Source organism: Notolepis coatsorum (assembly GCF_963971535.1).
Source record: "Notolepis coatsorum genome assembly, chromosome: 4".
Classification (NCBI taxonomy): domain Eukaryota; kingdom Metazoa; phylum Chordata; class Actinopteri; order Aulopiformes; family Paralepididae; genus Notolepis; species Notolepis coatsorum.
The window spans coordinates 63803861-63831581 of NC_140168.1; the positions used below are offsets into that span (position 1 = coordinate 63803861).

Sequence of the window (27721 nt, forward strand, 5' to 3'; positions counted from 1 at the left end):
AAATAACAAAAAAACACACAAATCAAATTACAAGTTGGCTGAAGCTACAAGCTTGTAAATGCCCAAACCCAGTGCATCATCTTGAATATATTTTTTAAATAATTGATCTAATCAATTTTATTCGAAACACATGGTTAACCATCTACTGCATATTTCTCAAGAATAAGTTGTTTGTACTTCCTTTTGAAATGAGCAGTATTTTTACTTTCTTTTAACTCCTCTGGTAGACGATTCCACAACTTCACCCCACAGACAGATATGCACATGCTATTTATAGTGGTGTAGATTGTTCCCTTACATTTCCTTTTCCCGCTTTACAGAACAGAGTGGCTTCTATGACACACTTGATGGGTGTTTAGCTGGGGTGGAGGGTGTAGAAAATATTCGTATTGGGGACTGGAACACGGATACGGTATGCTACGTAAAGCAGCACCCGTCTTCAAGGCCTTCAGTAGGTTTTGTGATCTGCACGGTTTCAGCCAGCTAATCACCCAACCCACAAGGTATGTGATTCAACACAAACCACCATTGACCTCATTCTGACCTCTGACAAGTCCATGATCTCCAACAAAGGGGTGATAGCATGCGGGTTAAGTGATCATTATATGATTTTCTGTATCCGCAAAAAGCTAAAACAAAAGGCCGGCTGTCACAAAACAGTCACATCTAGGGACCTCAAAACCTACTCTAGAGAGGCCTTTAACCAAGAACTGGAGAGCATGGACTGGTCAGATGAGCTCAGTGGTACACAGGTTGAAGAAACATGGCTTGGATTCAAAACCAAATTCACAACAATACTTAACATGGCACCCCTAAGAACCACCAGGGTTAAAAATCACGCTGAGCTATGGATGCACACTGAAATACTGACCGCTATGAAAACCAGAGACAAAAAATGCTCTGAACTTCATAAAAGTCAGACAAAGCTTTCCAAAAGCTCAAACAGTGAACTCCAAGCCCACGTGGTTGAACAAAAAATTCAAAAAAACAGACTAAGAAATGACGTAAACACTATGATCAAAACCGCAAAAAAGAATTTCGTTAATGACAAAACTTAGGAAAACAAAATTACTCAACAACCAACTAGGCTGCAGCAAAAAACTAAAACCAGATTTACAAACATAAAGACAGAAAACACGCTCATCACAGACAAACTGGATGTGGCCAAATACCTAAACACGTTCTTTACAAACATAGCCACAACACTGGTTAATAGACTACCTGTTATGGTTTGTATAGCGACCCCAATTGCACGACACAGACAGGTAATCAGAGTTAGCCAAAGCAAGGGCATGATTTATTATATACAAAAAAAGCGGCACTCAGCCTTTAAGGGGGTAAAAACATCAAAGTCCATGAACACAAAAAAAGGCAGCACTGTGCCTTTAACGGGGGAACAGGCTGGGAAAAAAGTAACAGGAATCTTCTTTGTCCCTACACCGAGTAGGGCTCTGCGGCTCTGCAGCACTGCGAAGGAATCCTCTTCCTCCCGACCAGACGCTGCCGACGGGCAACGCAGCACACATGGGGTCCGAGGGGAACGGGGTGAGAGTAATAGAGAGCGATGGCGAGCCTCACCCCAGGAACGAGGACCATGAAGAGGGAGTAGGGAAGTAGCCGGCACGACGTCTGGAGTGGGAACACTGGGAACCTCCCGTGGAGTAATAGAGAGCGAAGACGGTGTCCTACTCCAGGAAAACGCCGACAGGTGGTGATGGGTGGCACGGCGTCTCACGCCGGAGATGCGGCAGTAGATGGTGTTAACAAGAACGACCCGACAAGGAGTGGAGGGGAGTCTGCAATACTAGTACTCTCCCGAGCTGATCGCAAACTCCCATCAGGTGCGTGAAGGAGAAAAACGGAACGCCCCCTCGTTGGGCTGCATGCAGGATTCCTCCAGCCCTCACACTACCCTCCCACTCAGGGCATTTTGGGGTACACATCATAGCCTTCTACAAAAACCTAGGGGTCCGCAAAGACGACTTCAAACTTGAAATGGTAACAACAGATGAAGTAGTAAAAAAACTGAGCGCCCTCCAACCTAACAAGGCCACTGGCCATGACAATATCCCCTCCAAATTCCTCAGAGACTCAGAAGCCGCCATCACCCCAGTCATCACCCACATAATAAACCTCTCCATAAAACAGGGACACATACCCAAAGACTTCAAAATTGCGAGAGTGACCCCCCCTGCACAAAAAAGGCAGCAAATTAGACCCAGGCAACTACCGCCCTGTTTCTATTCTTACCTCCATCTCGAAAGTCATGGAAAAAATAGTCTACGAACAGGTCTAAAAGTACCTCACAGGGAGGGGGGGGGGGGGGGGGGGGGAATCTACTAATTCCAATCTGGCTTCAGAACATCCCACTCCACTGATGCCTTCTCTATTTGAACAACCACATCAAACAGGAGGTGGACACGGGCAAATACTGCGGCATGGTCATGCTGGACCTCCAAAAGGCTTTCGACACTGTCAATCACTCCATTCTGATTGACAAACTAAAAGCGATTGGTTTTGATAGTTCATCAGTGAACTGGATGCAATCCTACCTGGAGGGGAGAGAACAGATGGTGGAGGTAAATGGTACTCTCCCCCCCCCCCCCCCCCTCTCAGTGAGCTGTGGTCTTCCACAAGGAAGCATACTAGGACCGCTACTGTTCCTAATTTATGCAAAGAAATGACATGTTATCAGCTTGTGACTGCAACTTGTTCCTGTTCGCGGACGACTCAGCCCTGCTGGTCTCTGACAGGGACAAGTTGCAGGTTGAAAAAGCCCTCAGCTATGAACTCGGCAGAATCTACACCTGGCTTGCTGATAACAAACTATCATTACACCTGGGTAAAACAGAATCCATTCTCTTTGGATCAAATAGAAAACTCAGCAAGGCCAACGGCTTCTCTGTTACAGTGGGTGACAATATTGTCAGAGGGAAAGATGAAATTACCTACCTGGTGAAGGAATCTATCTTTTTCAATGTGTATAATGTAAATATCTGTAGATGACAGGAGGAGGACAGTATTTAGTGGTGTGTGTTTTCAAGTTACTGGGAAGCCAGTTCTAATAGAGCCATGGGCTCCGAGGTCGTCGGCTAAGACATGACACAGACGCGAGCAGACACCACATAGACTTTGAAAGGATCCCTCCTCCCCTCGCGGCGGGGGGGGGGGGGGAGGGGCAGGAATGGAGTGCCATGACATCGCTAGCTCCGGCTTACAGGGAAGGTTTTGGCTAACGACGAGGCCTAAATCACCATTGGACTAAAAGAGGCGGTAGAATAATGAATTTAGTTTTTCTTCAAAGACTGTTCAAGGACATTACAGAATTGGTTACATCTGGTACGAGGCTATGTTTATGAAAATAAACATCATGATCTGAGGAAGTAGATCACGTTAAGTACTGTATTTGCAAGTCTGGTATGTCATAAATGTATAGATGTAGCAGTACTGTCTATCTGTATGTCGTGTATGTCATATATGTTATGATGAATTGAAAATGGGGGACCCTGATGTAAACAAGACGAAAGTCTTTCTCTGGTCTGCATCCCCTTAACAATTGTATGTATTGAGCTGTACTGTACTGTACCTGTAACTGAGGGGTTACAAAACCCTGACTGTATTAAAGATTGTGATAGATTAAACCACTGCTAGGTATGTACTTTAATTACTGGCCAGACAGTACATCGAATATAGATGGTGAACACTCACAAGAACACGGCATTGACAAAGAAATTGTATTTGAGGGTATTTTATTATTATGCAACATTAGGTTACAGAATGAGAATTAGGGTCGCGCTTGTATGGCGAAGAATATGAATAAAGTCAGTCAGCAGCATGAGTCACTGGGAATAGCAGGATTCCTACGATGGGTCTAAGTTGACGCCACCTGTCGTATAATAGCAACTATATAAGGCAACGCTGGTACCGCCTGGAGACAATGGGTTCCCTCCGGGGTGTAAGGCCTGGAGGGTAGAGGAATGTTCGGATACTCAGTCTGATTCAATGAAGAATAAAGAGACTCCACGTACAGAAGTCGGTCCTTGTAAATCCAACGATCAGCAGCAAAGCAATAATTGTAATCCAAATGCTCGATAGCACTGATGACAGCTAGCCAGCCTCTGTCCATGAGGCCAGCCCGAGTTGTAATCCTCACGAGGTTGAATCCCAAACGACAGTGGAAATCAACGAGGCTCTTCTCCGGGTAACACGTTCCAAATCAATATAATCCAACCAGTAATGGTTCTGCAATCGCCGACGCTGGTTCTCCTGTGCACATGTCCAACGGTTCTCCGACTAGGCCTCCTCGGGTGCGGGCGACGTATTTAGGCCACACACCCTGGCTAAGGTACACTAGCTAAAACACGACGAACCGCTGGGTAATGCTACACACGAACAAACTGTGGTTGCACGATATACAATAAATGAACGACTATTTACTTCACATTAGATTAGGTCGAACTTGACGTTACTGCATTAAACTCTGACACTTTACTATTCTATTCGCACATGTTCTCAACGCACGAGTGCTCAATTTACACGATGAACTACGTTGGCTTGTTTAGATGGACAAGCAGGTGATCTACTGCTGTGCGCACCTTGCGCTGTATATATACTTAAGTGATTATCTAGTCCCAAACCGCAGTCCTTGTCTGGGATCAATACGCTGTCTCCGGGCATGTTCTGACATGCCTGAACTTGTCTTTGAACCTGACGTTGGGGGCTTGCGAGGTGGCGCCTAGGGCGCTGTCCAATAAGGAGAGCGAATATTACTCTGGTTTGAACGCAGGTAAAGGGATATTCCGTGTATATATAAATAATATACAAAGTATATCAAACAATAAAGGTAGATTCTCAGTTTTAATCTGGCCCTTCACAACAGTACCCATTCTGCAATCTGTTAATAAAGTTTTCAATGATGACGTATTCAGTCACAGTCTCTGTGTTAGTTTTCTTCAGCGCGGTCAACGTTATATACAGGGATACAATCCGGGGCCTACCTCTGCTGATGTAGTGTTCTCTTAACACTATTAGACTCTCTCGGCCTTTGTCCTTTGTGTCCCGGAATATCAGCCCCAAGCCTCGTGTTGTCTAGGAGTGGTGCTAGCTCGCAGTATGCGTCAGCATTCAGCTTTGTATCCAGGGCTTGCACGGCCGCCGTTATTTCTCCCGTGAGGCCCGTCAAGATTGTCTTTTTCAGCCCCACTCCGTGCATACAGCACAACATTCGCTCTTCCCAGAGCTCGTATTCTTCTGCCCTTCCGTTAAACATGGGCCACTTGCTCCTTCCTCTTGTCGCCATCTTTTGATGGTAGCGTAGCTTAGCTGCCTGTTAGCTTAGCTTTAGCGTCACGCGGTTCTCCCGCTGCTAAACTAGCCTATACTTTTCAGCTAACTAGCTATCGTTATTTTTGCTCTTCCGTGATCTGGGCCCATAACCTGTTGACAGAGTCACCTGGGGAGCAAAATAACTGGTCATAACAACGAGGTCCTCTTTAACTGGCGTGGTTTATTTTCTTATGTACATTTGCACCACGAGACCTACTCTCCTTGATAGTTAGAGTGAAAGAGACAGAGGGGGAGGGAACATTCCCTCTTATACCTGCTACCTGACGTCAGCTACAATAGCGGCGTCTCCTTACGCCTATAGCGCTCTCTTACTCTGTGGAACAGTTAAAGTGCAGTTACATACAATCATATTAACACTTACACTTAACACCCTGATGTAAACAAGACGAACGTCTTTCTCTGGTCTGCATCCCCTTAACAATTATGTGTATTGAGCTGTACTGTATTGTACCCATTCTGCAATCTGTTAATAAAATGTTCAATTAATCAATCAATCAAACCCAATTTCTTGTGGACACTGGCCACAGAATTGTGCAGTACCTAAAAACAATCGGTGTGAGGCAGCAATACGCCGACGGGCGTCTAGACTGCCGGAAAGTCAAAAGAAGAAGAAGAACTACTACACGGAAGTACCTGGACTACTATTTGGAAAAGACTGGACTGTCTTTGTTGATTACTCTCATCAAAGATTACTAGCATATATTTGATGATAGCGCCGTCGGCATTAAAGTATTTTTGGATAGAAGTCCAAGCTGTCTATCTACTTTAGCTTATTTGATCACAAGCTGCCTAACTAACAACTAGCGTTAGCTACAGTACAGTACGGAGAAAGGGCGAGCCAGCCCTCTTGGACTCGACTCGCTAGCTACTGTTAGCCACAGATGGGCTAGCTGTTGGTTTAACCATGACTCTGGCTTTTACCCGAGAACCCCGCGCGACTGCGGGGAACCGCATGTCAAAGTTACTCGATGCTGAAGAAGAGGATGATTTCTACAAGACCACATATGGGGGGTTTAATGATGTGAGTAACGTTAAAAGGAAACGGCTGGGGGAGCTCCAGTAGCTCACCACGTACCGCGAGTGCTATTTCAGCGCCGTGGACAACCGCGCTCGCGCGGATCTGGGGCTGAGTGCGTTCGAATCCCGGACGGCAACCGTGCCTTTCCCAGAGTGTCTTCCCCCCCATCTGAACCCTTTCAGCCTGCTTCTGTCGGTCGAACTTGACCAAGTATGAATGCGAAGAAAAAGCGATAAACGCTAAAAAGAACCAGGTGACTGGTCAAAGTTAAAAAAAAAAAAAAAAAGGGAAACGGCTGACGTTGTTTGCGAACTAAACTAGATACACGTGAGCGTTACCTAAATGAAAACGGGGGACCCTGATGTACACAAGACAAACGTCTTTCTCTGGTCTGCATCCCCTTAACAATTGGGTGTATTGAGCCGTACTGTATTGTACGCATTCTGCAATCTGTTAAATACAGTTTTCATTCATTCACCTGTCTGGAGGTTTCACAGTTTTGTATTTTCAGTACATCAGATAGTCCACACTGCTGACACGATCTTTGTCCTGGACACGAATCTTGTGTGGAGGATAACACGAAACAACACAATAACGCATAACTGTTCTGATGGAGGGTGTTGCTGTTTGTTAGCCCCTTTCGTGACTGCTGATGCACCAGCACACACACACCTACACACACACACACACACACACACACAGTAGCGAACTACATTTGTTTCAACAGCTGGAATGAAAACAATGAGCATACATACTAACTAAACAGTGCATTCGAATATGCATACATTCCCATTCAAGTGCAATGGGACCAATTTGGTTTGCCCTTCATATGAAGAATTGTTTAAATTGTTTAAATTTTTTCATAGCAGTAGCCTGTGGTTTTGTTTTAACTTTGTCTAAACTGGTTTACTTGCTACATGAACATTTGAATTAGGCCTACATGCTCAAATGTGTACCCTCTTACTGGTTTTGCATCTCCCAGGAAGAGGGGGATGCCGAATATCACGGAGAGCATTCAGACACAGAGGATGAGGTGGACAGTGATTTCGACATCGATGAGGGGGACGAGCCGGATAGTGACCAGGAAGACGACGGCCTCCCTCGCAGGAAGAGTCGAGTTGTCACTAAAGCTTATAAGGTAACAACCCACACCATACTATGGGGACCCTGTACACTCAACCACTAAATTGCAGGCATATTCCATGTTTGTGTGTGTGACACACAGTGAGTCCAGTATGTGGTCCTCATTTCAAGTAGGGATAGGATGGGGGACCCTGATGTAAACAAGACAAAAGTCTTTCTCTGGTCTGCATCCCCTTAACAATTGTGTGTATTGAGCCGTACTGTATTGTACCCATTCTGCAATTTGTTAAATAAAGTTTTCATTCAATCATTCATCACCAGAGGCCCCACTGTACGATATTATCACAATACTAGAGTCGCAGGACTATAATATTGCGCTATTGTGTTTTATGACCTTTCTTTAACTGAAAATTATGTCGGGAAAACTTTTACTCTACATCTGCAATAAAATATATATACAACATATTATGTTTTATCTAATGAGATAGTTTTCAGTCTGTTCACTTCACTGCATTCATTTTTATTACAGCTAAATGGGATTGTCCAGCAACATTTTAAAATATAATATATATTTTTAAATATTGATACTTGCTGTCAATATATTGATATAATATCGGGACACAAAATATCCCAATACTATCTGTATTGTTTCTCCCCCACCCCTAATTTCAAGTGATTTAAAATTATTTTACAGTTTGTGTTAGAGATATGAAAAGGAGACTTATTTATCTTTTCTAAATCCAAGGAACCTATAAAGGTGGCCAAGCCCAAACCCAAGAGACCCTCCGAGGAGCTGAAGAAGACTGAGAAAACCAAAGTAGAACTGAAGAGGAAGATTCCACACGAATACCAGGATTTCGCAGAATGTAAGACTTTCAATGTTGGCCTACACAACGGCATGTTTTAAAGCGTCCTCTTAGGGGTGGAACAAAGCTCAATGTGTTAAAATATTTTACCTTACATGTGTTGATGCTCTGATACTGGTGCACAATTCTCTCACACAGTCACTGCTTAATCTCCACCTCCGTTACCTCTATACGAGTCATAATCTTACCTCTATACGAGTCATAATGTTACCTCTATACGAGTCATACTGTTACCTCTATACGAGTCATACTGTTACCTCTATACGAGTCATAATGTTACCTTTATACGAGTCATAATGTTACCTCTATACGAGTCATAATGTTACCTCTATACGAGTCATACTGTTACCTCTATACGAGTCATACTGTTACCTCTATACGAGTCATAATGTTACCTAGTGATGCACGATATATCGGTTGATATGGCCGTTTTTTTTTTACACATCGGTATCGGTCCGATATCAAGATGGGCCGATTATTAAAAAAAAATAACATATATATATTTTTTTATCTTTTATTTTTTATTTTATTTTTTTTACATGTTTTGGCCTTAAATAGTTTCAAAATATCTGTAATTTCTGAAAATAAGTACAGAGATATCGACATCGGTAAATATCGGTATCGGCCAGAACAGCAATATTAATATCGGTATCGGCCACAATTTTCACATCGGTGCATCACTACCTCTATACGAGTCATACTGTTACCTCTACACAAGTTACAATGTTACCTCTATACGAGTCACAATATTACACGAAAAAGCACCCTATAAGCACTCCGCGGGCGATGTATTACAGTAGCAAAGTGAACTGGACAGTTTGTAGGTACCAGCTAGGGGGCGAACCAAACCTACCATAGATAATAATTGCTTCATGTGGATCATGTTGGAAAGAGACCATGCGGACCATGCGGTCATACCTGTACGTCTGAATAGGGTGCTTATGATAAGACAAGATTTGTCTGTGTGTGCAATCCTAAAGATAAGACTCTCCTTTTTACAAGTGCTTAATTAGGATTTTCTCTACAGTGTAGCGACTGTCCTGGTAGTCGCTCGGCTGGGTGCGGCAAATCCTTGTTTTTGACGCGCAATTATAGATTAACGTAATGTCCGAGCGGTATCACTTGCCGTTGGGTGAAGTTCCCATTTAATTCAAGTGTTTTACACCCATACATAATACATGTTTGCTGAGCAAAACAATAGTTCATAGAAAATGATAGTGAAAACGAGCGAGGGTGGATGCGGTAAAAACGCGAGACCTCTCCATCACCCATACCTTGATTGCGCAATAGCCTACACCTGTGCCTATATCCAAAACCCATGCGCCCCACGCCGCCACCCAGTGATGAACTTAACAAACTACAGACATAACATCAAATAGCTCCTACATACAGTATCTGCATCAAGTCAATTGTGACAACACCTGTCAGTGCTACATTCTATAAATTATTTCGTCATTAATTTGTTTATTCGTTTATTTCATAGGCACAATGCAGTTTAACATGGTTTACACACCAACTTTTAGTAAAGCAGAATTAGGCCTATGTTCATTCATTCAATCTTTACTTCATCTCAACGTCGAGCATACAAACCTAATAATAAATACAATAAACAATACAATATAGAATGCGTGCAATCATTGTACAAACTCTTTGTACAATCAGTTAAAACAATTACAGTTTATGGTGGAATGGTTGGTGATTTAAGGATTTAAGCTCACCACAAGGATACCAAAGTATTGAGTTTTAGAGTTTTTTTGTATGATGTTCCACGTGTCAGGACTCACAGAAGCTAAAAGCAGATTTCCGAAAGTCAGTGCAAACTCTAGGTGCTTTAAGTGCAGACTAGTGCAGTCCTAAAGATTAACCCATTTGCTGCTAACATTAGAATGCGTAATCATTCTAACGGCAACTCAGTTTTATGACGATGTACGTTTGTGAAAACCATGCATACAAAAGCACTAATGAGAAAATGTTGCCCATAGGACCATATCAAGGGAACATAAACCTGGAGTACATTTCTTGGATCATTTCATGATGTTTTGACTGAGAAAGCATCACTATTGTCATATTGTGTATTTGATTTAACTAAAAAAAAAATGCAATTGGCTCCAGATTCGCATTCATTCTTTGTGTTTGTATGATGTCCATACATAGCTCGGAAGTCAGTGCGCCAGTCCACCAGCGAGCACACGCGGAAGACCAACTTGCGCCTGCAAGAGCGGCAGGACGCCCCTCGGCGGCGGAGAGGCGCCCATCGCGACCGACCTCTGACCCAGGAGGAACTGCTGGCCGAGGCCAGGATCACAGAGGAGATTAATATTCGTTCCCTAGGTGAGGCAGCAAGTCAAAATGACCAATGGTTAACAACTGGAATTACGTGTAAGCTACCCCTGCTGGCTTAGAGCGTTCTCTCTCTCCCTGCTCTCCATTTCCACTCAGACTGTTGCAAATAAAGGAATAATTGGATGGAGAATAGACACTACTTTTAAAGGCAAATGATTGGACAGCGTTTGTGTGTTCCACAAGCACCAGTGGCACAATGACCCACAGTAGCTAAATAGGCATGGAGCTGATAGTTATATATTTTCTACCTGGAATGCCAAATAATTCCATTGTACAACAATATGCAGCATGCATGTGTTGTTACATGTTGATTAATTCCTCTGTTTCAGAATTTCAGCGTCAAATTAATTATGGATCAGTCACAACACACAAAAACAGTTTTTCTTTTTTTAAAGATTATTTAATTTGGTTCATTTCCTTTTTATTAGTTGTCTGTACAGTCCAGTTGCAAATCCCAGTAAAGATGGGAGAGAGAAACCGAGGTGGGATGGCATATAAACAAAGGTCATTAGTCTGACTGGAACCCACAATGTCACAAGTAGGCCTACACCATGGTACGTGCTTTAGTCTGACTGGAACCCATGATGTCTTTATAACCATAATGACATCACACATTCCACCTGTTTAACTCAATAACTCTCAAACTAGGTGAATTTGTACAAGACAGTTTGTAGTTTTAAAATGGCTAAATATATATATATATATATATATATATATATAGAAAAACGTATTTGGAAAATATATGTTTGGTAGGTCCTTGGGTAGTGTATAAGTCAATTTCTTAGTCGGTTTGTTCTTAGTCGACCAAGACTTTTTTAGTAGTTTAGTAATTCTTTAGTCTTTTTAAAATGATGAACACATCTCTGGTAAGCACTAAATTTAAAATGATGAGCACACCTCTGGTAAGCACTAGATTTAAAGAGATCCTTCTGCATGGTTGCGTGCATGTGGCACCAAGACAAATCCCAATCAACAGTGTTGAAATGGCAATAAAGTTTCTATCTATCTATCTATCTAAAATCTACCCTTTCCCCCTTCTGTAGAGAACTATGAGCGTCTGGAGGCTGACAAGAAGAAGCAGGTTCATAAGAAACGGCGGTTTGAAGGGCCAACCATTCGCTACCACTCTGTCCTCATGCCCCTGGTGTCCCACTCTGTCCTAAAAGAGGAGAATGTAGACGTAGAAGGGTAAGAGCAGTCACAATCTTGTAGGGCTGCACGATTCTTGCTCAAATGTGAATCACGATTTTTCTCTAAGAATTGAGATCACGATTCTCTCACGATTCTTATTTTTTCAATAAAAACATTTATTGCACTCTTTCTTAAACTTAAACATAATATATATGAAAGTGCTTGACTTAAACTTAAACATAATATATATGAAAGTGCTTGACTTAAACTTAAAAGTTTTTAAGTTGTAACATACAAAATAACTCAAGACTCTTTTCCTCTCTTACGCCTGTGCGCGGGACGCGCATGCGTTGCAGCACTTTGCTCTTGTCTGTCAGCTCAGGGCTGAAGCGCTCCGTCAAAAAGACCACTTCCGGTTCTGAAAGAGATCCCACACGGGCGGGTGAGAGTGGGGAAGGTTGACCAAGAAGACTGTGATTGATATTGCAACTGGGATTGTTCCGAAGCAAATAAGTCAACATGTGAATGCATAGGGGAATAGGAGCGAGTGTTTTAATGTAACTGATCTCCATTTTTGACACAAATGTAAATACATCAGAATCGTCATCATTTAGAAATGAGATCGCATAGGTCTATGAATCGAAATCGTGATCGAAATTGTTTTTACGATTAACACATTGTCTGCCACGCAGTTTGCCCATCTTATACCACTCTCTGCCAGTGCTGTAAGCCTATGGAGTCGCTCACCTTCTTTGCAGGGCTATAACGTTTTAAATATTATAGCTATATCGACATTACTATGGCCCATTCAACATCGGGTATCTATCGTTCCGGATGTGGGAACATTATTTTTCCATTCATACATTGCCGTGTTAGTACCGTCGTGAATATACTTTGATGAATATTGTTACTCAGCTGATAGAGTTGTATCCTTCCTGATGACCTGTCGTACAGAACTTGTAAGTCGCTTTGGATAAAAGGGTCAGCTAAATGACTAAATGTAAGTATGTTTTTGGAGTGTAGAACAGTAATTCGTAGAACGCGAGTTATAGGCCCCAACGCATATTATACATAATCGATTGGCGTTTCGTTCCTATACACGCTATATTAAAAAATTCAAATGCATATGATCGGTATACATTATGCTCCATCATGCGTGAAGGAAGGGGGGGGGGGTCGTTTATGATTCGTTGATTGTCAGTAACGGCTTTATTTAGTATGACATACGTTGATCAGATGGATTGCAATGAAATAAATGGACAATCGAGCTGGAATTAACGTTGGATTCCTCTTACCTGTGGCAGACGAGTCTGGAGAAAAAATATTCCAATTATTTGATTTCGATCTGCTAGATCTATTTTCCGTTTGTACGACGCAATAAACGCAGAAAGCATATTGATTCTTGCGTCTTGAAAGCGATCAAATGCACTCGAGTGTTTGTCTGGATCCACGTAACAAGATAGCTCTGCCGGAACATTTCCCCCGACGCACAGAGTGCCACATCCGGTTTAGAGTGGAGTGCAACTTGCCCGAAATCCACCAGGGGGCGGTATTAAGGCGTTGCAATATCAGACGGAGTCCAGAGGCTCCCACAGCCTTGCTGGATGAATTATGAATGCTAATAGCGAATAAAGGAAATAATTATCATAAAAACGAGTAAACTCGTTGGTGGCGTTATTAGATTGGCGGGCAATAACGAGTAAACTCGTTCTTGGCAAGGAATGTGTTAATCGTGCAGCCTTACAATCTAACATGTCAAAGTCTCCCTGGCTTGTGTAAATACAGTGGTTTCTCTCAGTGATTTGATTCCGATTCATAAATTGGGATATTCTACCTAATTTAGTTTGCCACCTTTCTGTCATGTTTTCCTGATGATAACGATTCAAGTTTACAAAATGAAAATTGGAGTGATGTTCTAAGCTGGATAAATTACAAAGTTATACTGAGGGTTGGTGTTCTAAGCTGGATAAATTACCCAGTTCTACTGAGGGTTGATGTTCTAAGATGGATAAATTACCCAGTTCTACTGAGCGTTGATGTTCTAAGCTGGATAAATTACTCGGTTCTACTGAGGAGTGAAAAAAGCGTTGCTTTACCTGGTGATCCCAGCAGGAGACGTGTATAGATTCAGTAATGATGTGTTGTGTTCCACTCTTCTGTCTCTACAGGCTTTGCCTAGCTGGCTAGCAGTATATCAAGATCATATAATGATAGCTATTGTTAGTCTACCAACAATGGTCCTCATTCTCGAACGTGTTCGTAAGTGCCTTTGTAAATATCTTGGTAAAGATTTCGTACCAACAGATTTAGGGAAATCCTTTTCTGGATTCCTGAACGCGTGAAACGGTCTCCGTAACTTGTCAAAATCTTCACAACTGGGTTCCCATGAATGAAATACGTCACTCATTCTTAAACTGAAATGCAAGTTCTCGTTCATTGAATTTGCATACAGACACAGCAAAACAGCAGAGGTTCGACATTGCACTGCACCATGCTGATCCATTCAACAGGTAGCACAGAAGCGATTTGCGACTGATCTCAAAATTAGATTAGATTCAAATGTATTGTTATTATACAGCACAAGTACAATACACCATCCAACCAGAGTGGATAAATAAATGCGTGGAGGAACGGCTTAGTGAGGCAGCCTCAGCGTGTGAGCACACACACACACACACACACACATACTGTATACGTGCTAAATTAATCGTTCCAGCAAAGTAGGCTTCTATTATTCTAATGACTTAGGTATTATAGTAGTAAGTCCTACTGTGTGTAGAACATGATATATTATCATGACATCTCATTTAGTAATGTCAATACTGAACGACTGCGCGATTGGTTCTTGACAAGAGTAAAGTATTGACATTACTAAATGAGATGTCATGCTAATATATCATGTTCTACAGTAGGACTTACTACAATAATACCTAATAAAACAAGTCATTAGAATAATAGCCTACTTTGCTGGAACGATTCATTTTGCACGTATACAGTATGTGTGTGTGGGTGTATGCGCTGACGCTGCCTCACTAAGCTGTTTCTCCATGCATACATTTATTTCGTTTAGCAATAGGAATACATCAAACCAACAATAAATAATATCATAGAGAAGAAGACCGTATATGGCATCTTAATACAGTATATTCCACTATACAGTAGCTATATCCGCGGCGATCGGTTTAGTTCTTATTTATTTCGTTTGCAGTATGTGTGTGTAATGCTCACAATGCCTAATTGAGTCAGGACTATAAATGCAAAACGTAATTATTAGTGCTGTCAATCGATTAAAATATTTAATCTGATTAATCGCATGATTGTCCATAGTTAACTCGCGATTAATCTCATACATTTTAAATTAATTAAATTTGGTATCTACCTTAAACGGATCTTTCAAGTTCCAAGTTTTAATACTCTTATCAACATGAGAGTCAACAAATGCTTGCTTTATGCAGCTATTTAACACATTGACGACCACGGCTTGCAGTGTAATATATGGCTGGAGGACAACGCTTTGTCAACAAACCGATGTACTTTCTAACAGCTATATATATACTTTATAGTATTGCTATCTGTCCATTCTCATTGTCACTTGAGTGCATAAACCGTGCCTTCATAATGGCTTAAAGAAAATTAAAATCCATCGGTTGGTTGTCATTTTATAGCGCCGTGAATATAAGGTTTATCGCAGTTTTCGCCTCGTCTTTTTTCTGGGGAGCTAGATAATAGGCTTAAAGGCTAGTCACGTTATATCAAACGCCATTTCTGCTGTATATATACGAATGAAATAAAACAAACTGCGTAGCATCCGGACTATTACAGAGCATCTATGGATGAAATGGGGGCGGCGGGGGACGCCGATTACTATTATTGATTAGCAATACAGTGTGCGTTCAAGTAGCCATTTTCACTGATCGATCACGTTGCATTTTAAAACAATGTCCAATCCAGCTGTAATTTGGGGGAATAGTATCCTACCGTCAGCCCATGTGATCGCCGGAAGCATTTCGTCATTAGTCATCGGAATCTGGTAGATCGATATGTCCATTGGCTGATCATAAATCCCATTATTCCAGGCTGAAATCTGCCTTCGGTAACGGGATCAAAGATGGAGTATCTTCGGCTGGGATCGAGGCTCATATGAAACGCCAATTTTTTTTCAATCGCCCTCAATGATACTGCAGTGGAGCGATGGCGCCCCTAAGCGGATCTGGCCGGTATTGCATGTTTCGAAAATCAAATATGCGGGTAGGTCCTGCAAGTCGATCGGGGACGTTAATAGCGTTATTAATATAGAATAAAACAATAACAACTCGCCACGAGTTAACTCGTGGCTCTGGTCCACAACGCATGGCACCGTAACACGTATAAACTCGTGGCTGGTCCTTAAAGTGTTAACACAAAAGGATGACCCTCATGCATTGCAAATTTGCATCAAATTCAAAACAGAGTGATGCACAAAATGACTTAAAAGAAAATAATAATTTAAAACCATGAATAAAGTGTGCATGAAATAATAGGGGAAAGAAAACGTTAGGAACTTGTTACATTCACCCACACAAGGGCTGAGGACTCACACCCCCACCCCCCTCTCACACACACACACTCTCCCAGCTCTCTTTCTCTCTTGCCCCTTCCTCGTCTCTCTCATCCCCCCTCTCTCTCTCTATCTCTCTCACACACACACACACACACACACACACACACACACACACACACACACACACACACACACACACACACACACACTTTGAGTCAGAAACAAACATAGTATAATTTAACACCTTGATTGCCTAAGGCTAAATTCATGATATACCATCCCTTGCCAGCTCTATTTGTCTATTTGTCCCCTTCTTTGCAGGGCTATAACTTTTTAAATTCTATTGCTAAATTGCCATTATTAGGGCCCATTCAAGGTCCTATATGTATTGTTCATTGTGTAGCAACGTAAACTTTTTCATTCACATATTCATAGTAAAATATGGTCTAAAGTATAAGTATGTTTTCATCTCTTTCTGCAGCTTTCTCCAGAACGTGATTTATAGCCCCAAATGCATTATATTGATGATGAAATACAGTTTGGTAGGAATCTGTGCGAGATCAAAAATTTCAATTGGACGTACTTCTAGAAGTTTCTACGTATCATCTGATGATGGGCGGGGGATCGTTTATAATTCCGTGGGCAGCGTTATATCATTCATCTAGTGTGGGTGATATGATCATCAGAGCAGTTTATATCGAACACGTTCAAAAATAACGCTGAATCTTACCGTATCTTCCTCGCGCCGTTGGACGATGAGCGTGGAACTGAAATATTCCTATTATGGGATGTAGAAATACGCTATCTATTTCCAGGTTGTATAATAGTATATACGTCCAAATCATGTTGTTTATCGAGTTATTGGCAACGGATCGCTATGTATTGTGTCGAATTCGAGTCCCGGGACCTATAGAGAGTGCCCGGAAGTAATATGGACGATCAGCACTTCAACCACATAACTTCCTGTTTGGCGCTTCTGCCGATCGGCCACCAGATGGCGCTCTTGAACCGCTAGAGGTTTGAGAGGAGCTCAGAACTGTGTGTGAAGGCTGCGGATGGAAAATATGATTCCGATCACAGATTTTTGAAATATTGATATTAAAGACGAGTTACGGCGTCCTCTGCAACTTGAGCATGGCGGGGAAGGACGCCTAAACTTGTTTTCGGCACTTAAAGTGTTAATACACCTGAGTGAAGTCTTAAAAAAAAAAAAAAATCGAAAAAGTTAATCGTGAGTTAAAGAAATTGTGGCGTTAATAGAATCGTGCATTAATACCGTGTTAAATTTGACAGCCTTAGTAATTATTAACGATTCAAATATTGTCATGTTAATTATAATTATTTAATTCCACGGATGTCTGTAGTATCAGCAATCCCCAATGACTTGTCCGGAGAAAGCTGTTGGAAACACGGGCGCACACTGGTCTGTCCAACTTACGACTGCCTTTTCGAGTTCGTAAATCCTACAAAGAATTTACAATACGAAGCCGTTTGAGAATGCCGAATAAGTACGTAAATTGAGTTACGAAGGAATTCCTTGTTAACTTTTACGTATGTCCGTTCGAGAATGAGGACCAATGTTGCAAACCTTTCACCATATTCATCACTGTTAACTAGGTATATTACTGTGAGGACAAATGCTTGGGACAAAACGTGCGTCAAATGTCCAATTGCGGATTCCAAGCATCATCATTCAAGGGAGGGGAATTAGCAAAGGGTGATTTAATGTCAAGTTTATGTTGTCCTCTGGAACTCCGATGTTGGCTTTGAATGTGATTGAACCAGCCAATAGCGGTCAAAGAGCTTAACGTCGCAACTTGTGCATAAAGAATTTCCCCATTTTCCGACTTGGTAGGCCGCTCACATGCTACTTGTGGTTTGGAAATGTGTCCGCCTGATATACCCGACATTCAGTAGAAAGCTATCTGGCTGCACGTTAGCCTAGCTTAGCACAATGAATGGAAGCGGACAGTGCCGGTTAGCCTTTGGGAGGGGTGATAGTTGGACAATGCCTAGGCTAACCGGCCATGTCTGCTTCCATTCATTGTGCTAAGCTAACATGCAACCAGATGGCTTTCTACTGAACGCACAGAGAGGAAACTGGTATCTATCTTCTTGTCTCTCTGGAGAAGACTGTAAGCATATTTCCCAAAATGTGGGAGTGTTCCTTTAAGCATGGTCAGTGTTTCCCCTAGGATTTTTTTCAGGGGGGGTGGTAGGGCCCCCCAAAACTACTAGTGTTGTCGCGGTGCGCGCGTGTCACGGATACGTGGTGTCAACAGTGTCGTCATAGATGTGCGCAGTAAGGCGGTTGTTAGTATCGGTGCATTTCTCTACACTGAGCTGAAATTAAACGATTGCACATAAATTAGGTTTATTACAACACATAAATTTACTTATTTACAATTATACATACAGTAGTGACAACACACATGAACTATTTACAACCAGTGTCAGAGCGAGCGCACTCAAGTTGTTCTGAAATTCTGAGGGCTCAGAGTGCACACTGGACGCTCTGACCAAAGAGTCAGTTTATCAGAGCGGAGCAGATTTTCAGAGTGAATTTATTAACTCACCTTAACTAGGGCCCTATGAATTCCGTTTAATCTTTTCCTGTTTTCGGATTTCTCTGATTTTATATTTTTTCCTTTGGATTTAACCAAAAAAAAACAATACAAAATTATGTTTTTAACTAACTCTAATAACAGTAGATCTGCAAACAGTGCCAGTGTAGTTCAATGTTCAGTGCCAGTTCAGTTATGAGGTTTCTTCTTTTCAATGCAGTTCAACTGCCAGTGCAGTGCAATAACAAAATTATAATTAAATACCGGTAGTTAAATAATACAAAATAATAATTTGTTTAAAAGAAATCAGAAAAAAACTAAAATGTCATTTATTTCAAAGAGATGTCCTTTAAAGGTTCATGCTTCTCCCCATCTCTGGCTGACATCACCATTGTGGTACATGATGGTTAGGCCTTTGTGTATTCCTCAGTGAGGCATTCTCTTTTGTCGGTCAGCAGCGTTTTGTACTTGCTGAAGCTTCTCTCTCACTGTATAATAATTTTAAAAGTTTAAATATCAACATTATCTGGCCATTCTCAGTAAATATCAAACTTTCCAAAGACCAGAGTTGGGACGGGCATGTGCGCACACACACACACACAGAAAGGGAGAATGGCTTATATGAACTATCCAGTTCATATATCAACTATCTAGTTCGTTTTCATATAATTTAGCTAGCTCTCCAACGTTACTGTGATTAAAGCAAACTTAAAAAAAAATATATATATATATATTTAGCTGATGCTTTTATCCAAAGCAACTTACAAGTTCTGTACGACAAGTCATCAGGAAGGGCACAAATCTCAAAACGCTCACTTGTTTATTGAGTTATCAGTTATAACCTCAAACTGGTCATGTGGCCTTTCTACATTTTTATTATATAATTGTGCCAATTTCTTCATTGAAAAAAAATACAAATCTGTTATTGGATCCCTCCTAATAGTTTTTATTTCTATTTTTGTCTGATGCTCTCCAGAATACTTCAGCGCTGTGTGAGAGACACCGCAGGCTGAACCATCGTATCAAATGACACTTTTCACTGCCGCTGTAAAACATGGAGTGCCCAGCTGGTCACTCAAAATGGTTAATGTGGTTTTATGAAAGTATTGAGCTGGTCCTCCAGGGGAGAAGTGGGCTGAAAACACGCACTTCTCTCATGACAGGACCACCATCAGGGAGAGATTTGGCTGCTGTCTCCATTTTCTTTTATCCATGTATTATAGGGGTATTACAAAATCATTGATGCATCATGATTGTGGAAATCCCACCGATCTGTGAGATTGATCATAGATCTGAATCAAAGCTCCTGCCTTTACCCTTGAGCAAGGCACTGGCATTAGAACTGGAGTTGGTCCCTGGGCACCAGGCTGTGGCTGCCGACTGCTCCTAACTAGTTGGGATGGGTTAAATGCAAGAGGACAGATTTCCGGGTCTATGTAAAAATGTACTTGACAATATAGATATTCTAATTAGCTTATAGACTGTTTCATTGGTATGTTTGATGTGTTGCTAGATAACGGCAAAACTACAGTGTATTTCCTGTTGGAAGTGTTTGCCCATATCAACAACTGACTGGAAATCAAATGTAATCCGTTCTAGAAGGCTGCTGTTGTGAAATTGAATAGGTGTGTAGGTTGCTGACTGAATTGGCTCCATCACATTTTTACACCTCTTAACTCATTGACTGCCACGCTGTTTTTCCATCTTTACTCCCTGGCGCCAGTGTTATTTATCATTTTCACAATGTTTGCGGACCCATCGTATATTCTATATTATAGCTATGGAGACCATAGTATGGCTCATCTGACAGGCACTATTTATACTCCCAACAGGGACAAAACAGTTTATTTCTACATACCTTCGTTTGTGCGCTATCGGAGGGCTGGGCGATATAGCCAAAAACGTTATTGCGATAAAATGATAAAATTATTTTCATATAACTCGATATCGATAATTATCGTCGATATAATGTCTGTCAAGTTTAATTAACTTATTATGCCCGGCGCCGATGGACTTTTTCTGCTGCGAATGTCTCGAGTTGATGTCGTCATCAGTCCGCGCACGTTAGCAGTTAGCCAGAGCGAGACAATCCCATGACAATGTACTAGTAAATATCCCTAAAATACTCTGTTCCGCCCCAATAAATTGCAACGACGTCCACCGCTTACCACGCACTACTATAACCGTGGCATCAGAATTCACGCCACATACATACTCTGCACGTAAATATATAAAATCGCGCCGTGCAAGCTAATTATCCTAGCCACGCATGTATCCAAATGTCCTAAATATCCCTAAAATACTCTGTTCCGCCAGAATACATTGCAACGACTTCCACCGTATACCACACACTACTATAACCGTGGCATCAGAATTCACGTCACACGCATACACGGCACGTAAATATATAACATAGAGCTGTGCAAGCTAATTATCCTAGCGCCAGCCTTGAGTCCTAAACCAAAACAGTGGCGCATCTGGAGCTGTGGTGCGTAAGCACGTCACGTCATCACGTAACGTTGGTTGTTGTTAATGAGTGTGTTGAGCTGAGGCTGAGCGGAGCCAAACTTGGAAAATCGATATATCGAAACTTTGCGACCACGTTTCATGTTTATTTCGAGGAAATAATTTATCGCGATATTTATCGTTATCGTTTTATCGCCCAGCCCTACGCTATCCCACGGAAAAAAATCACCCCGTTTCACAATAATTCAGGCTGGTTTTCTCGATCGTGAGATAGTGTTTTGTGCGCAAATCTCGTGGTTGCTCGTCTGAAACCGCTATTATTTCCAGGTTTCAAAGGTAACAACCATATGTTTCTTCACAAAGCCAGGGGGGGGGGGTCGTTTTCCCGACGCTGCTATCGTTACAAAAGCATGTTTTATGATGGGGTTCGGTAAAATAGACGTTAACTTTGTCAGCAGGTACTCTACTCTTGCTCCAAGTGTCTTGGATCATAACAGGATCGGATCAGTTGTGCCTCGGAGTGCTCGTGCCTGACTATACCACGGAGCAGAATAGGTTACCTCCGAGTCCTCTGCCGGTTTGACTATAGTATTTTTATGATTTACCAGAAGTGCTTAGTCCAATGTAGTCCGGTGAAAACACACGTTATCATACATAAGTGTGGTCGTTCATATGATAGTCTTCTTCATAATCTCCAATAGTTTGCGATTGCCATTGCTCTGGAGTGCTCTCAACTCCGGCGGCGACTAATCTGGCCAGTAGTGAGTGAGCAAACCACCCCTCACAGTAAACTAGGCCAGTTCAAAAGGCGATACTGCCACCTATCGGGATTCGATCGTCATTTCAATTCTAAGTTAATCAGAGGCCACAGGAAGAGTTGAGTGTTTAGAAAAATAATAATCAGAAAAAAATATATATCATTTTTGGCGCTGAATGAGTTAAGAGTAAGACTTAATTAATTAAATTAAATTGTTGTTAAAATACCACATTCTATGATGCACGGAAGCTTTGGAATCAAATAATCCCATTCAATCAAACCATTGTTGGGATCAAATTGTTGTTGGATTCCCGTAGTATTTTAAAGGATATAGTTTGGATTTTGCCATATTTGCTACTTACCAGTGATGTTGCTGATCAGTAGAGTCCTTTCTCAGCACAATCCATGCTGTTCCTCATACTAGCTCCGGCTAGTTAGCCACAAACCAATGCAAAGTCAATGGGGTCAAGCTCCTGTCTGTATTTAGCAGACTGAAGACAACTGAAATCAATTGTGTGTGCACTGTGGAGTAGATTTAAGCTATCTTCAGTGTGCTTGTACAGATGGGAGTTTGACCCCATTGACTTTGCATTGCTTTGTGGCTAACTAGCCAGAGCAACAGCATGGTTTATGCTGAGAAAGGACTCTACTGATCAGCAACATCACTGGTAAGTAGCAAATATGGGTTAGGGTTAATCTGAACTATTCCTAGTAAATATAAATATATAAATATAACAAGCGAATATGAAGCATACGTTACAGTCTACTCTGATTGCTGATTGCACCCCCCCCACCCCACCCCCCCAAATCTAAAATGGCTTCTTATTCCCTCTTCTTTTCCCAAAGGTTGGACCAGGACGTTCCTCAAACCGCCGCACAGAACCCCACCCCCCCTTCACAGCAGCCCGCGGGGGGACTGTGTTCCCGCACGTACATAACGTTCAGCGACGACGATGCCCTGGAGGCGGCCTTCCCGCCCGCGGCGCAGGTTGCCTGCCAGCCGCCCGTCCAGGAGGTCTGCCCCGTCACCCACAAGGCCGCGCTGTACCGGGACCCCGTCACCGACATCCCCTACGCCAACGCACGGGCCTTCCGCATCATCCGGGAAGCCTACCGCAAGTACGTCACGGCTCACGGGTTCCCCAACGTCTCGGGAGGGGTGACGGGACTCGACAGCGTCGGGTCGAAGGGTGCCAGTCGGAAGACGGTCGTCAAGCAGAGTGCAGTTTCAACATGAGAAGATCTGTGGACCTCGTGGATGAGATGCTGGGAATATAGGTCTGTTTAATTTGGCCCTGAAGGTGGAGACTATTTATATGTTGCACGGTTGGACACAAAAGAGAAAACGGACATAATGTTTGGTATAAGTTGGTTTTTTACCGTAAGCTGGCTGTCAAACAATGGGGGGACAGTATGAATTGATCAAATAATACATTCTGTTATTCTCCTGACATGTCAGACCCTTGGAACGCTACACAAGCGACAAGCTAGATCAGGGACAGCTAGGAGCGGCCATTGTAGAGCAGAGCAAATTCATAGTAAATATGAACAGCATCTGTGCTAATAGTGAAAGCTGATCTGTGTCCAAATTGAACTACCAGAAGAAAAACGGAAAGCCTTACTAGTAGGTGCTCAACCAGACCAGTGTTTGTCAAATCACAGTTGACTGGATACTGGGGGACTGTGCTTTGGAATCTGGAATCCATAGGGTCTACATCTCCAGCTTGACAGCTTTAGCATTTTCTTTTCTATTAAACACATTTTCTAATGTCATACATTTTATGTTTTTATACATGTATGTGTCTTTTGACTGAATAAAATGTAGGAAACTTTGAACGCCCTGTTTTCACAGCTGGTCAGTATATTACCATTTGTTGTCCATAGGATATTTATGAGGGTATAATGTGCCAAAACATTAAACAAGTCTTGCACAAATCTGTTCATTGCTGATAATTTCTGGGTTAGAATGTGTTGTGCAAATCTAGAGAAGGCTTATTTATTCCACATATTATCAAATCCAGCTCAGTGGAATTATGTAAATAGTGTGTTGCTATGTTATTTTAATTGGTCAAATAAATGGGGCTTTTTAGAAGATCAAATTGGCCTAATCAACTGCAGGCCTTTGTTAGAGAATCAAATTTCAGGCTGGGACAGAATAAATCTCATGTGCAGGGTCTTGCATGTAATAATCTGAATTCTAGGTTTTAAATATATTGGACTAGGAAGTTACTTCTATAGTGTCTGTTGTGATAACCTCTATCACATTTAAATGTGTTTGGGGGAAATGTCCGGGCTGTAAAGTAAGCGGTAATATCAGTAATCGGTTCCCTCCGGCAATTCATATGGAATTACTTATTTTATAGTCATTTTCCTTTTTTGCCAGTATGGCTGTGAAATAGGTATTACATTATATTCAAAGTGGTCTTCAAAAAGGCTTAAAGGTCTTAAATTGAACTTGTTGAAACCTACAGGAACCCTGGCTTTGGAAACTTGTATTTATTGGACTTAAAACCTTATCTCCCAACTATGGATTTCCTTGAACTTTAAATACTGAAAAACAAAAACATGACCTGGCTCAAAAACACAGACTTGGCTAAAAGTCGATTATCTTGTTTTCCTAATCGTTGGAAGCCAAAATCGTAATTCCTTAATTGCCCAGCCCTAGTAGTGCAGGTGAAATGAGAAGAGGCTTGAGTTAATCACTTTAATCAACATGTATGTACATTGACACATGATTGGATGTTGATTACAAACGTACTCATTAAAGAGTAGCAGACAACTTTACATGACCGCCAATGGTAAATGGAGACACACAAACACTCACAATAGGATAGGAGACTAGATCGTGCACAGGTTCCATTCACTCCAATGAGAGATGTATCAAAGGTTTTCACTGAATGTTGCTGTTTTTTTTTATTCACTAGAAATTGAGGTAAATATTGGACTTTTGACAAGTTACAACATTCTGACACTAAATTGCCATTTTCCTGACGTGCAGATCCAGTGCAGAACCAGGTTAGAGACGTGTCCAGCTATCATCTCATAGTGTTGACAACAGCCCTGTGTAAAAGTACTGTCCCACTTAGCAGACATTTTCATCTCATTGGTGCAGTTTTCAATGTGTCATCTTCCTTGATTGGACCATCTCTGGTCAATTGTAGTGACAAGGGCTGTAATATAGTTTTGGGTAGCTAGGCCCTGAACAAGACACTTTCATTTATAAAAAGCCAGATCTCGCTTAAAATGTGTAAATAAAGTACTAATTGACCACAGGAAAAAAGGTACATAATGTACATTATGTTATAGCCATAAGTAATATACATATTGTATCGAAAATGTAACAAATATTTTTTAAATATATTTGAACTCTACGTTTTCAGAAACATTTTCAATTCCCCTGCTGGGGATCGAACCCAATACAAAAATGATTTACTTACAAAAAAAAATTATTGCAAAACAAAACTTATTAAAAGTCAGTACTCAACACACAATGTATAATGAAACTTTCAGTAAAGGTGGTTAAAATATATGCAAGTACAGAAACAGGATAAAACAAAAATAGTCAATAATAACATTTTAACCGTATACAGTGTATATCCAGCGAAGTTACAATTATATAAATGTTAGTATATAATATACCCCTAATACCTATTTTCTAAAACCCTACACACATATGCTCCAGCTCAAACCCCCCCTCCCGGACCCCCTCTTGGATAGTACCTCCATTATCCCTCACTCCTAACCAGACACCACCATTATAGGCTAGCTTTAATTCTCTCCACCACTTCTAACCACATTGACATTTTGGATTCATTGAGCCCCAGAATTCTTGCTGTAGATATTTCTTGATATATCACATCGAGATATGTAAGAAACCACACTTTCCGGCACATTTTTTCCGGTTGAAACCAACGTGATGCGATCAGTTTTTTAGCTACTGTGATACCCGATAAAACCAATCTTTTTAGTTGTGGATTCACTGCAAACTCAAAAACATCATTCAATAGCAATACCGCGGGGTGTACAGGTATATTCCAAAATACGAGTATTGATAATTGTTGGGACACATCTTTCCAGAATGCCTTAACTGGTGGGCAGTCCCAATACATGTGCATAAATGTTCCTTCGTCCCCATTTGTACATTGGGAGCATTTGGAGTCTTGTATAAGCCCCATTTTGCACAGCCTTATAGGAGTCAAGTATGTCCTGTGAATATAGTTCAGATTGATTTGTTGATGATCCGGGTTCCTTGATGTAAGTCGGACATTTGCCCAGGCTCCTTGCCAATCAAAGTCATTTTCCAGGTCTGGTATATCCCTCCTCCAGACATTGTCTAGTTGAAGGGTTTCATACGAGGACGTTAGTAATTGATAATAAAAACCTGATACAAAACCTCCCAATGTATCTCTTTCATAGAAAAATTTGTGGTATCTGTGGTGTTCAATTGGTATGTGTAATGGAACACCGTGAGATCTCATACAAAGTCGTAACTGTATGTAAAAAAGCCATGTGGACTGGGTGAGGTTAAACTTTATGCATATTTCGACATAACTACAGAGGCCCTTGTTATTAAAAATATCCCCTAATGAGTGTATGCCTCTCTCTTCCCATATAGGGAATCTTATAGGTCGTTTTCCCATTAAGAGAGCATTGTTATTGAATATGGGAGTGTGATTATGCCATACTTGAGGGTTAGGAAATTTCCTTTGTGTTTCCCGCCATGTCCTGATTGCATGAGTAATTATTGGGCCAAATTCTCTCTCACAATGCTTGATTGAAAGTTTAGTGTATGCTATGTCTTTCAATCTCTGTGGGGCTACTATGTTTTCTTCTAATTTTCTCCAAGATACCAAAGCCTCGGGGTCAAACCATATCTTCTTCAATGGTCTTAATGTGAAGGCATTAAAATATTGTAAAAAATCTGGGACTGCCATGCCACCGTCTGCTTTATTTCTCTGTGCGGTGGATCTTTTTATGCGAGGTGGTTTGTTATTCCAAATAAATTTGTATGTGGAGGTTTGTAATCTTTTCCAGTAGCCCTCTGGAGGAGGTAACGGAAGCATTGAGCTGAAGAAATTGATTCTTGGTAATACATCCATCTTAACTATTGATACCCTTGCCTGTACTGAGTTTTTAAGTTTTGCCCACCTGGCATTTTTTTTTTTTTTTAATCTTTTCCCCCCTCCATTTTCCTCTGATTTTCTCCCATCCCAATGTTAGTCGTTATGCTAATTCCCAATTCCCTTCCTGGTCGCTGCGCACTTACCCCCCACAGTGAGATGCTTCCAGCTGCAGAGCTGAAGACCAGCGCTTACAAGCCCCGCACATACAAGCACCGCACATAGCAACCCCTCGCTTCCATTGGCTGATTTTGGTGACGTGATTTTTGCACGTTGCACTGCGGGATTGATTGATTGATTGATTGAAAACTTTATGGTGACGTGATTTTGTGTCACGTTGCACGTTGCACTGCGGGATTGATTGATTGATTGATTGAAAACTTTATTAACAGATTGTCGTATGATTTGGGTCACGTTGCACTGCGGGATTGATTGATTGATTGATTCATTGATTCATTGATTGATTGATTGATTGATTGAAAACTTT

General features: G+C 41.5%; 1 protein-coding gene across 1 annotated transcript; it reads left to right on the top strand.

Annotated features, from left to right (window-relative positions):
- Nucleotides 1–5975: 5975 nt before the first annotated feature.
- Nucleotides 5976–24038, top strand: vps72a (vacuolar protein sorting 72 homolog a). Its single transcript, XM_084311695.1, has 6 exons — nucleotides 5976–6367; nucleotides 7347–7502; nucleotides 8193–8313; nucleotides 10468–10644; nucleotides 11700–11844; nucleotides 22961–24038. The coding sequence occupies exons 1-6, from the start codon at nucleotides 6251–6253 to the stop codon at nucleotides 23349–23351; spliced, it is 1107 nt and encodes a 368-aa protein (XP_084167821.1). The 5' UTR covers nucleotides 5976–6250; the 3' UTR covers nucleotides 23352–24038.
- The last annotated feature ends 3683 nt before the right edge of the window (nucleotides 24039–27721 follow it).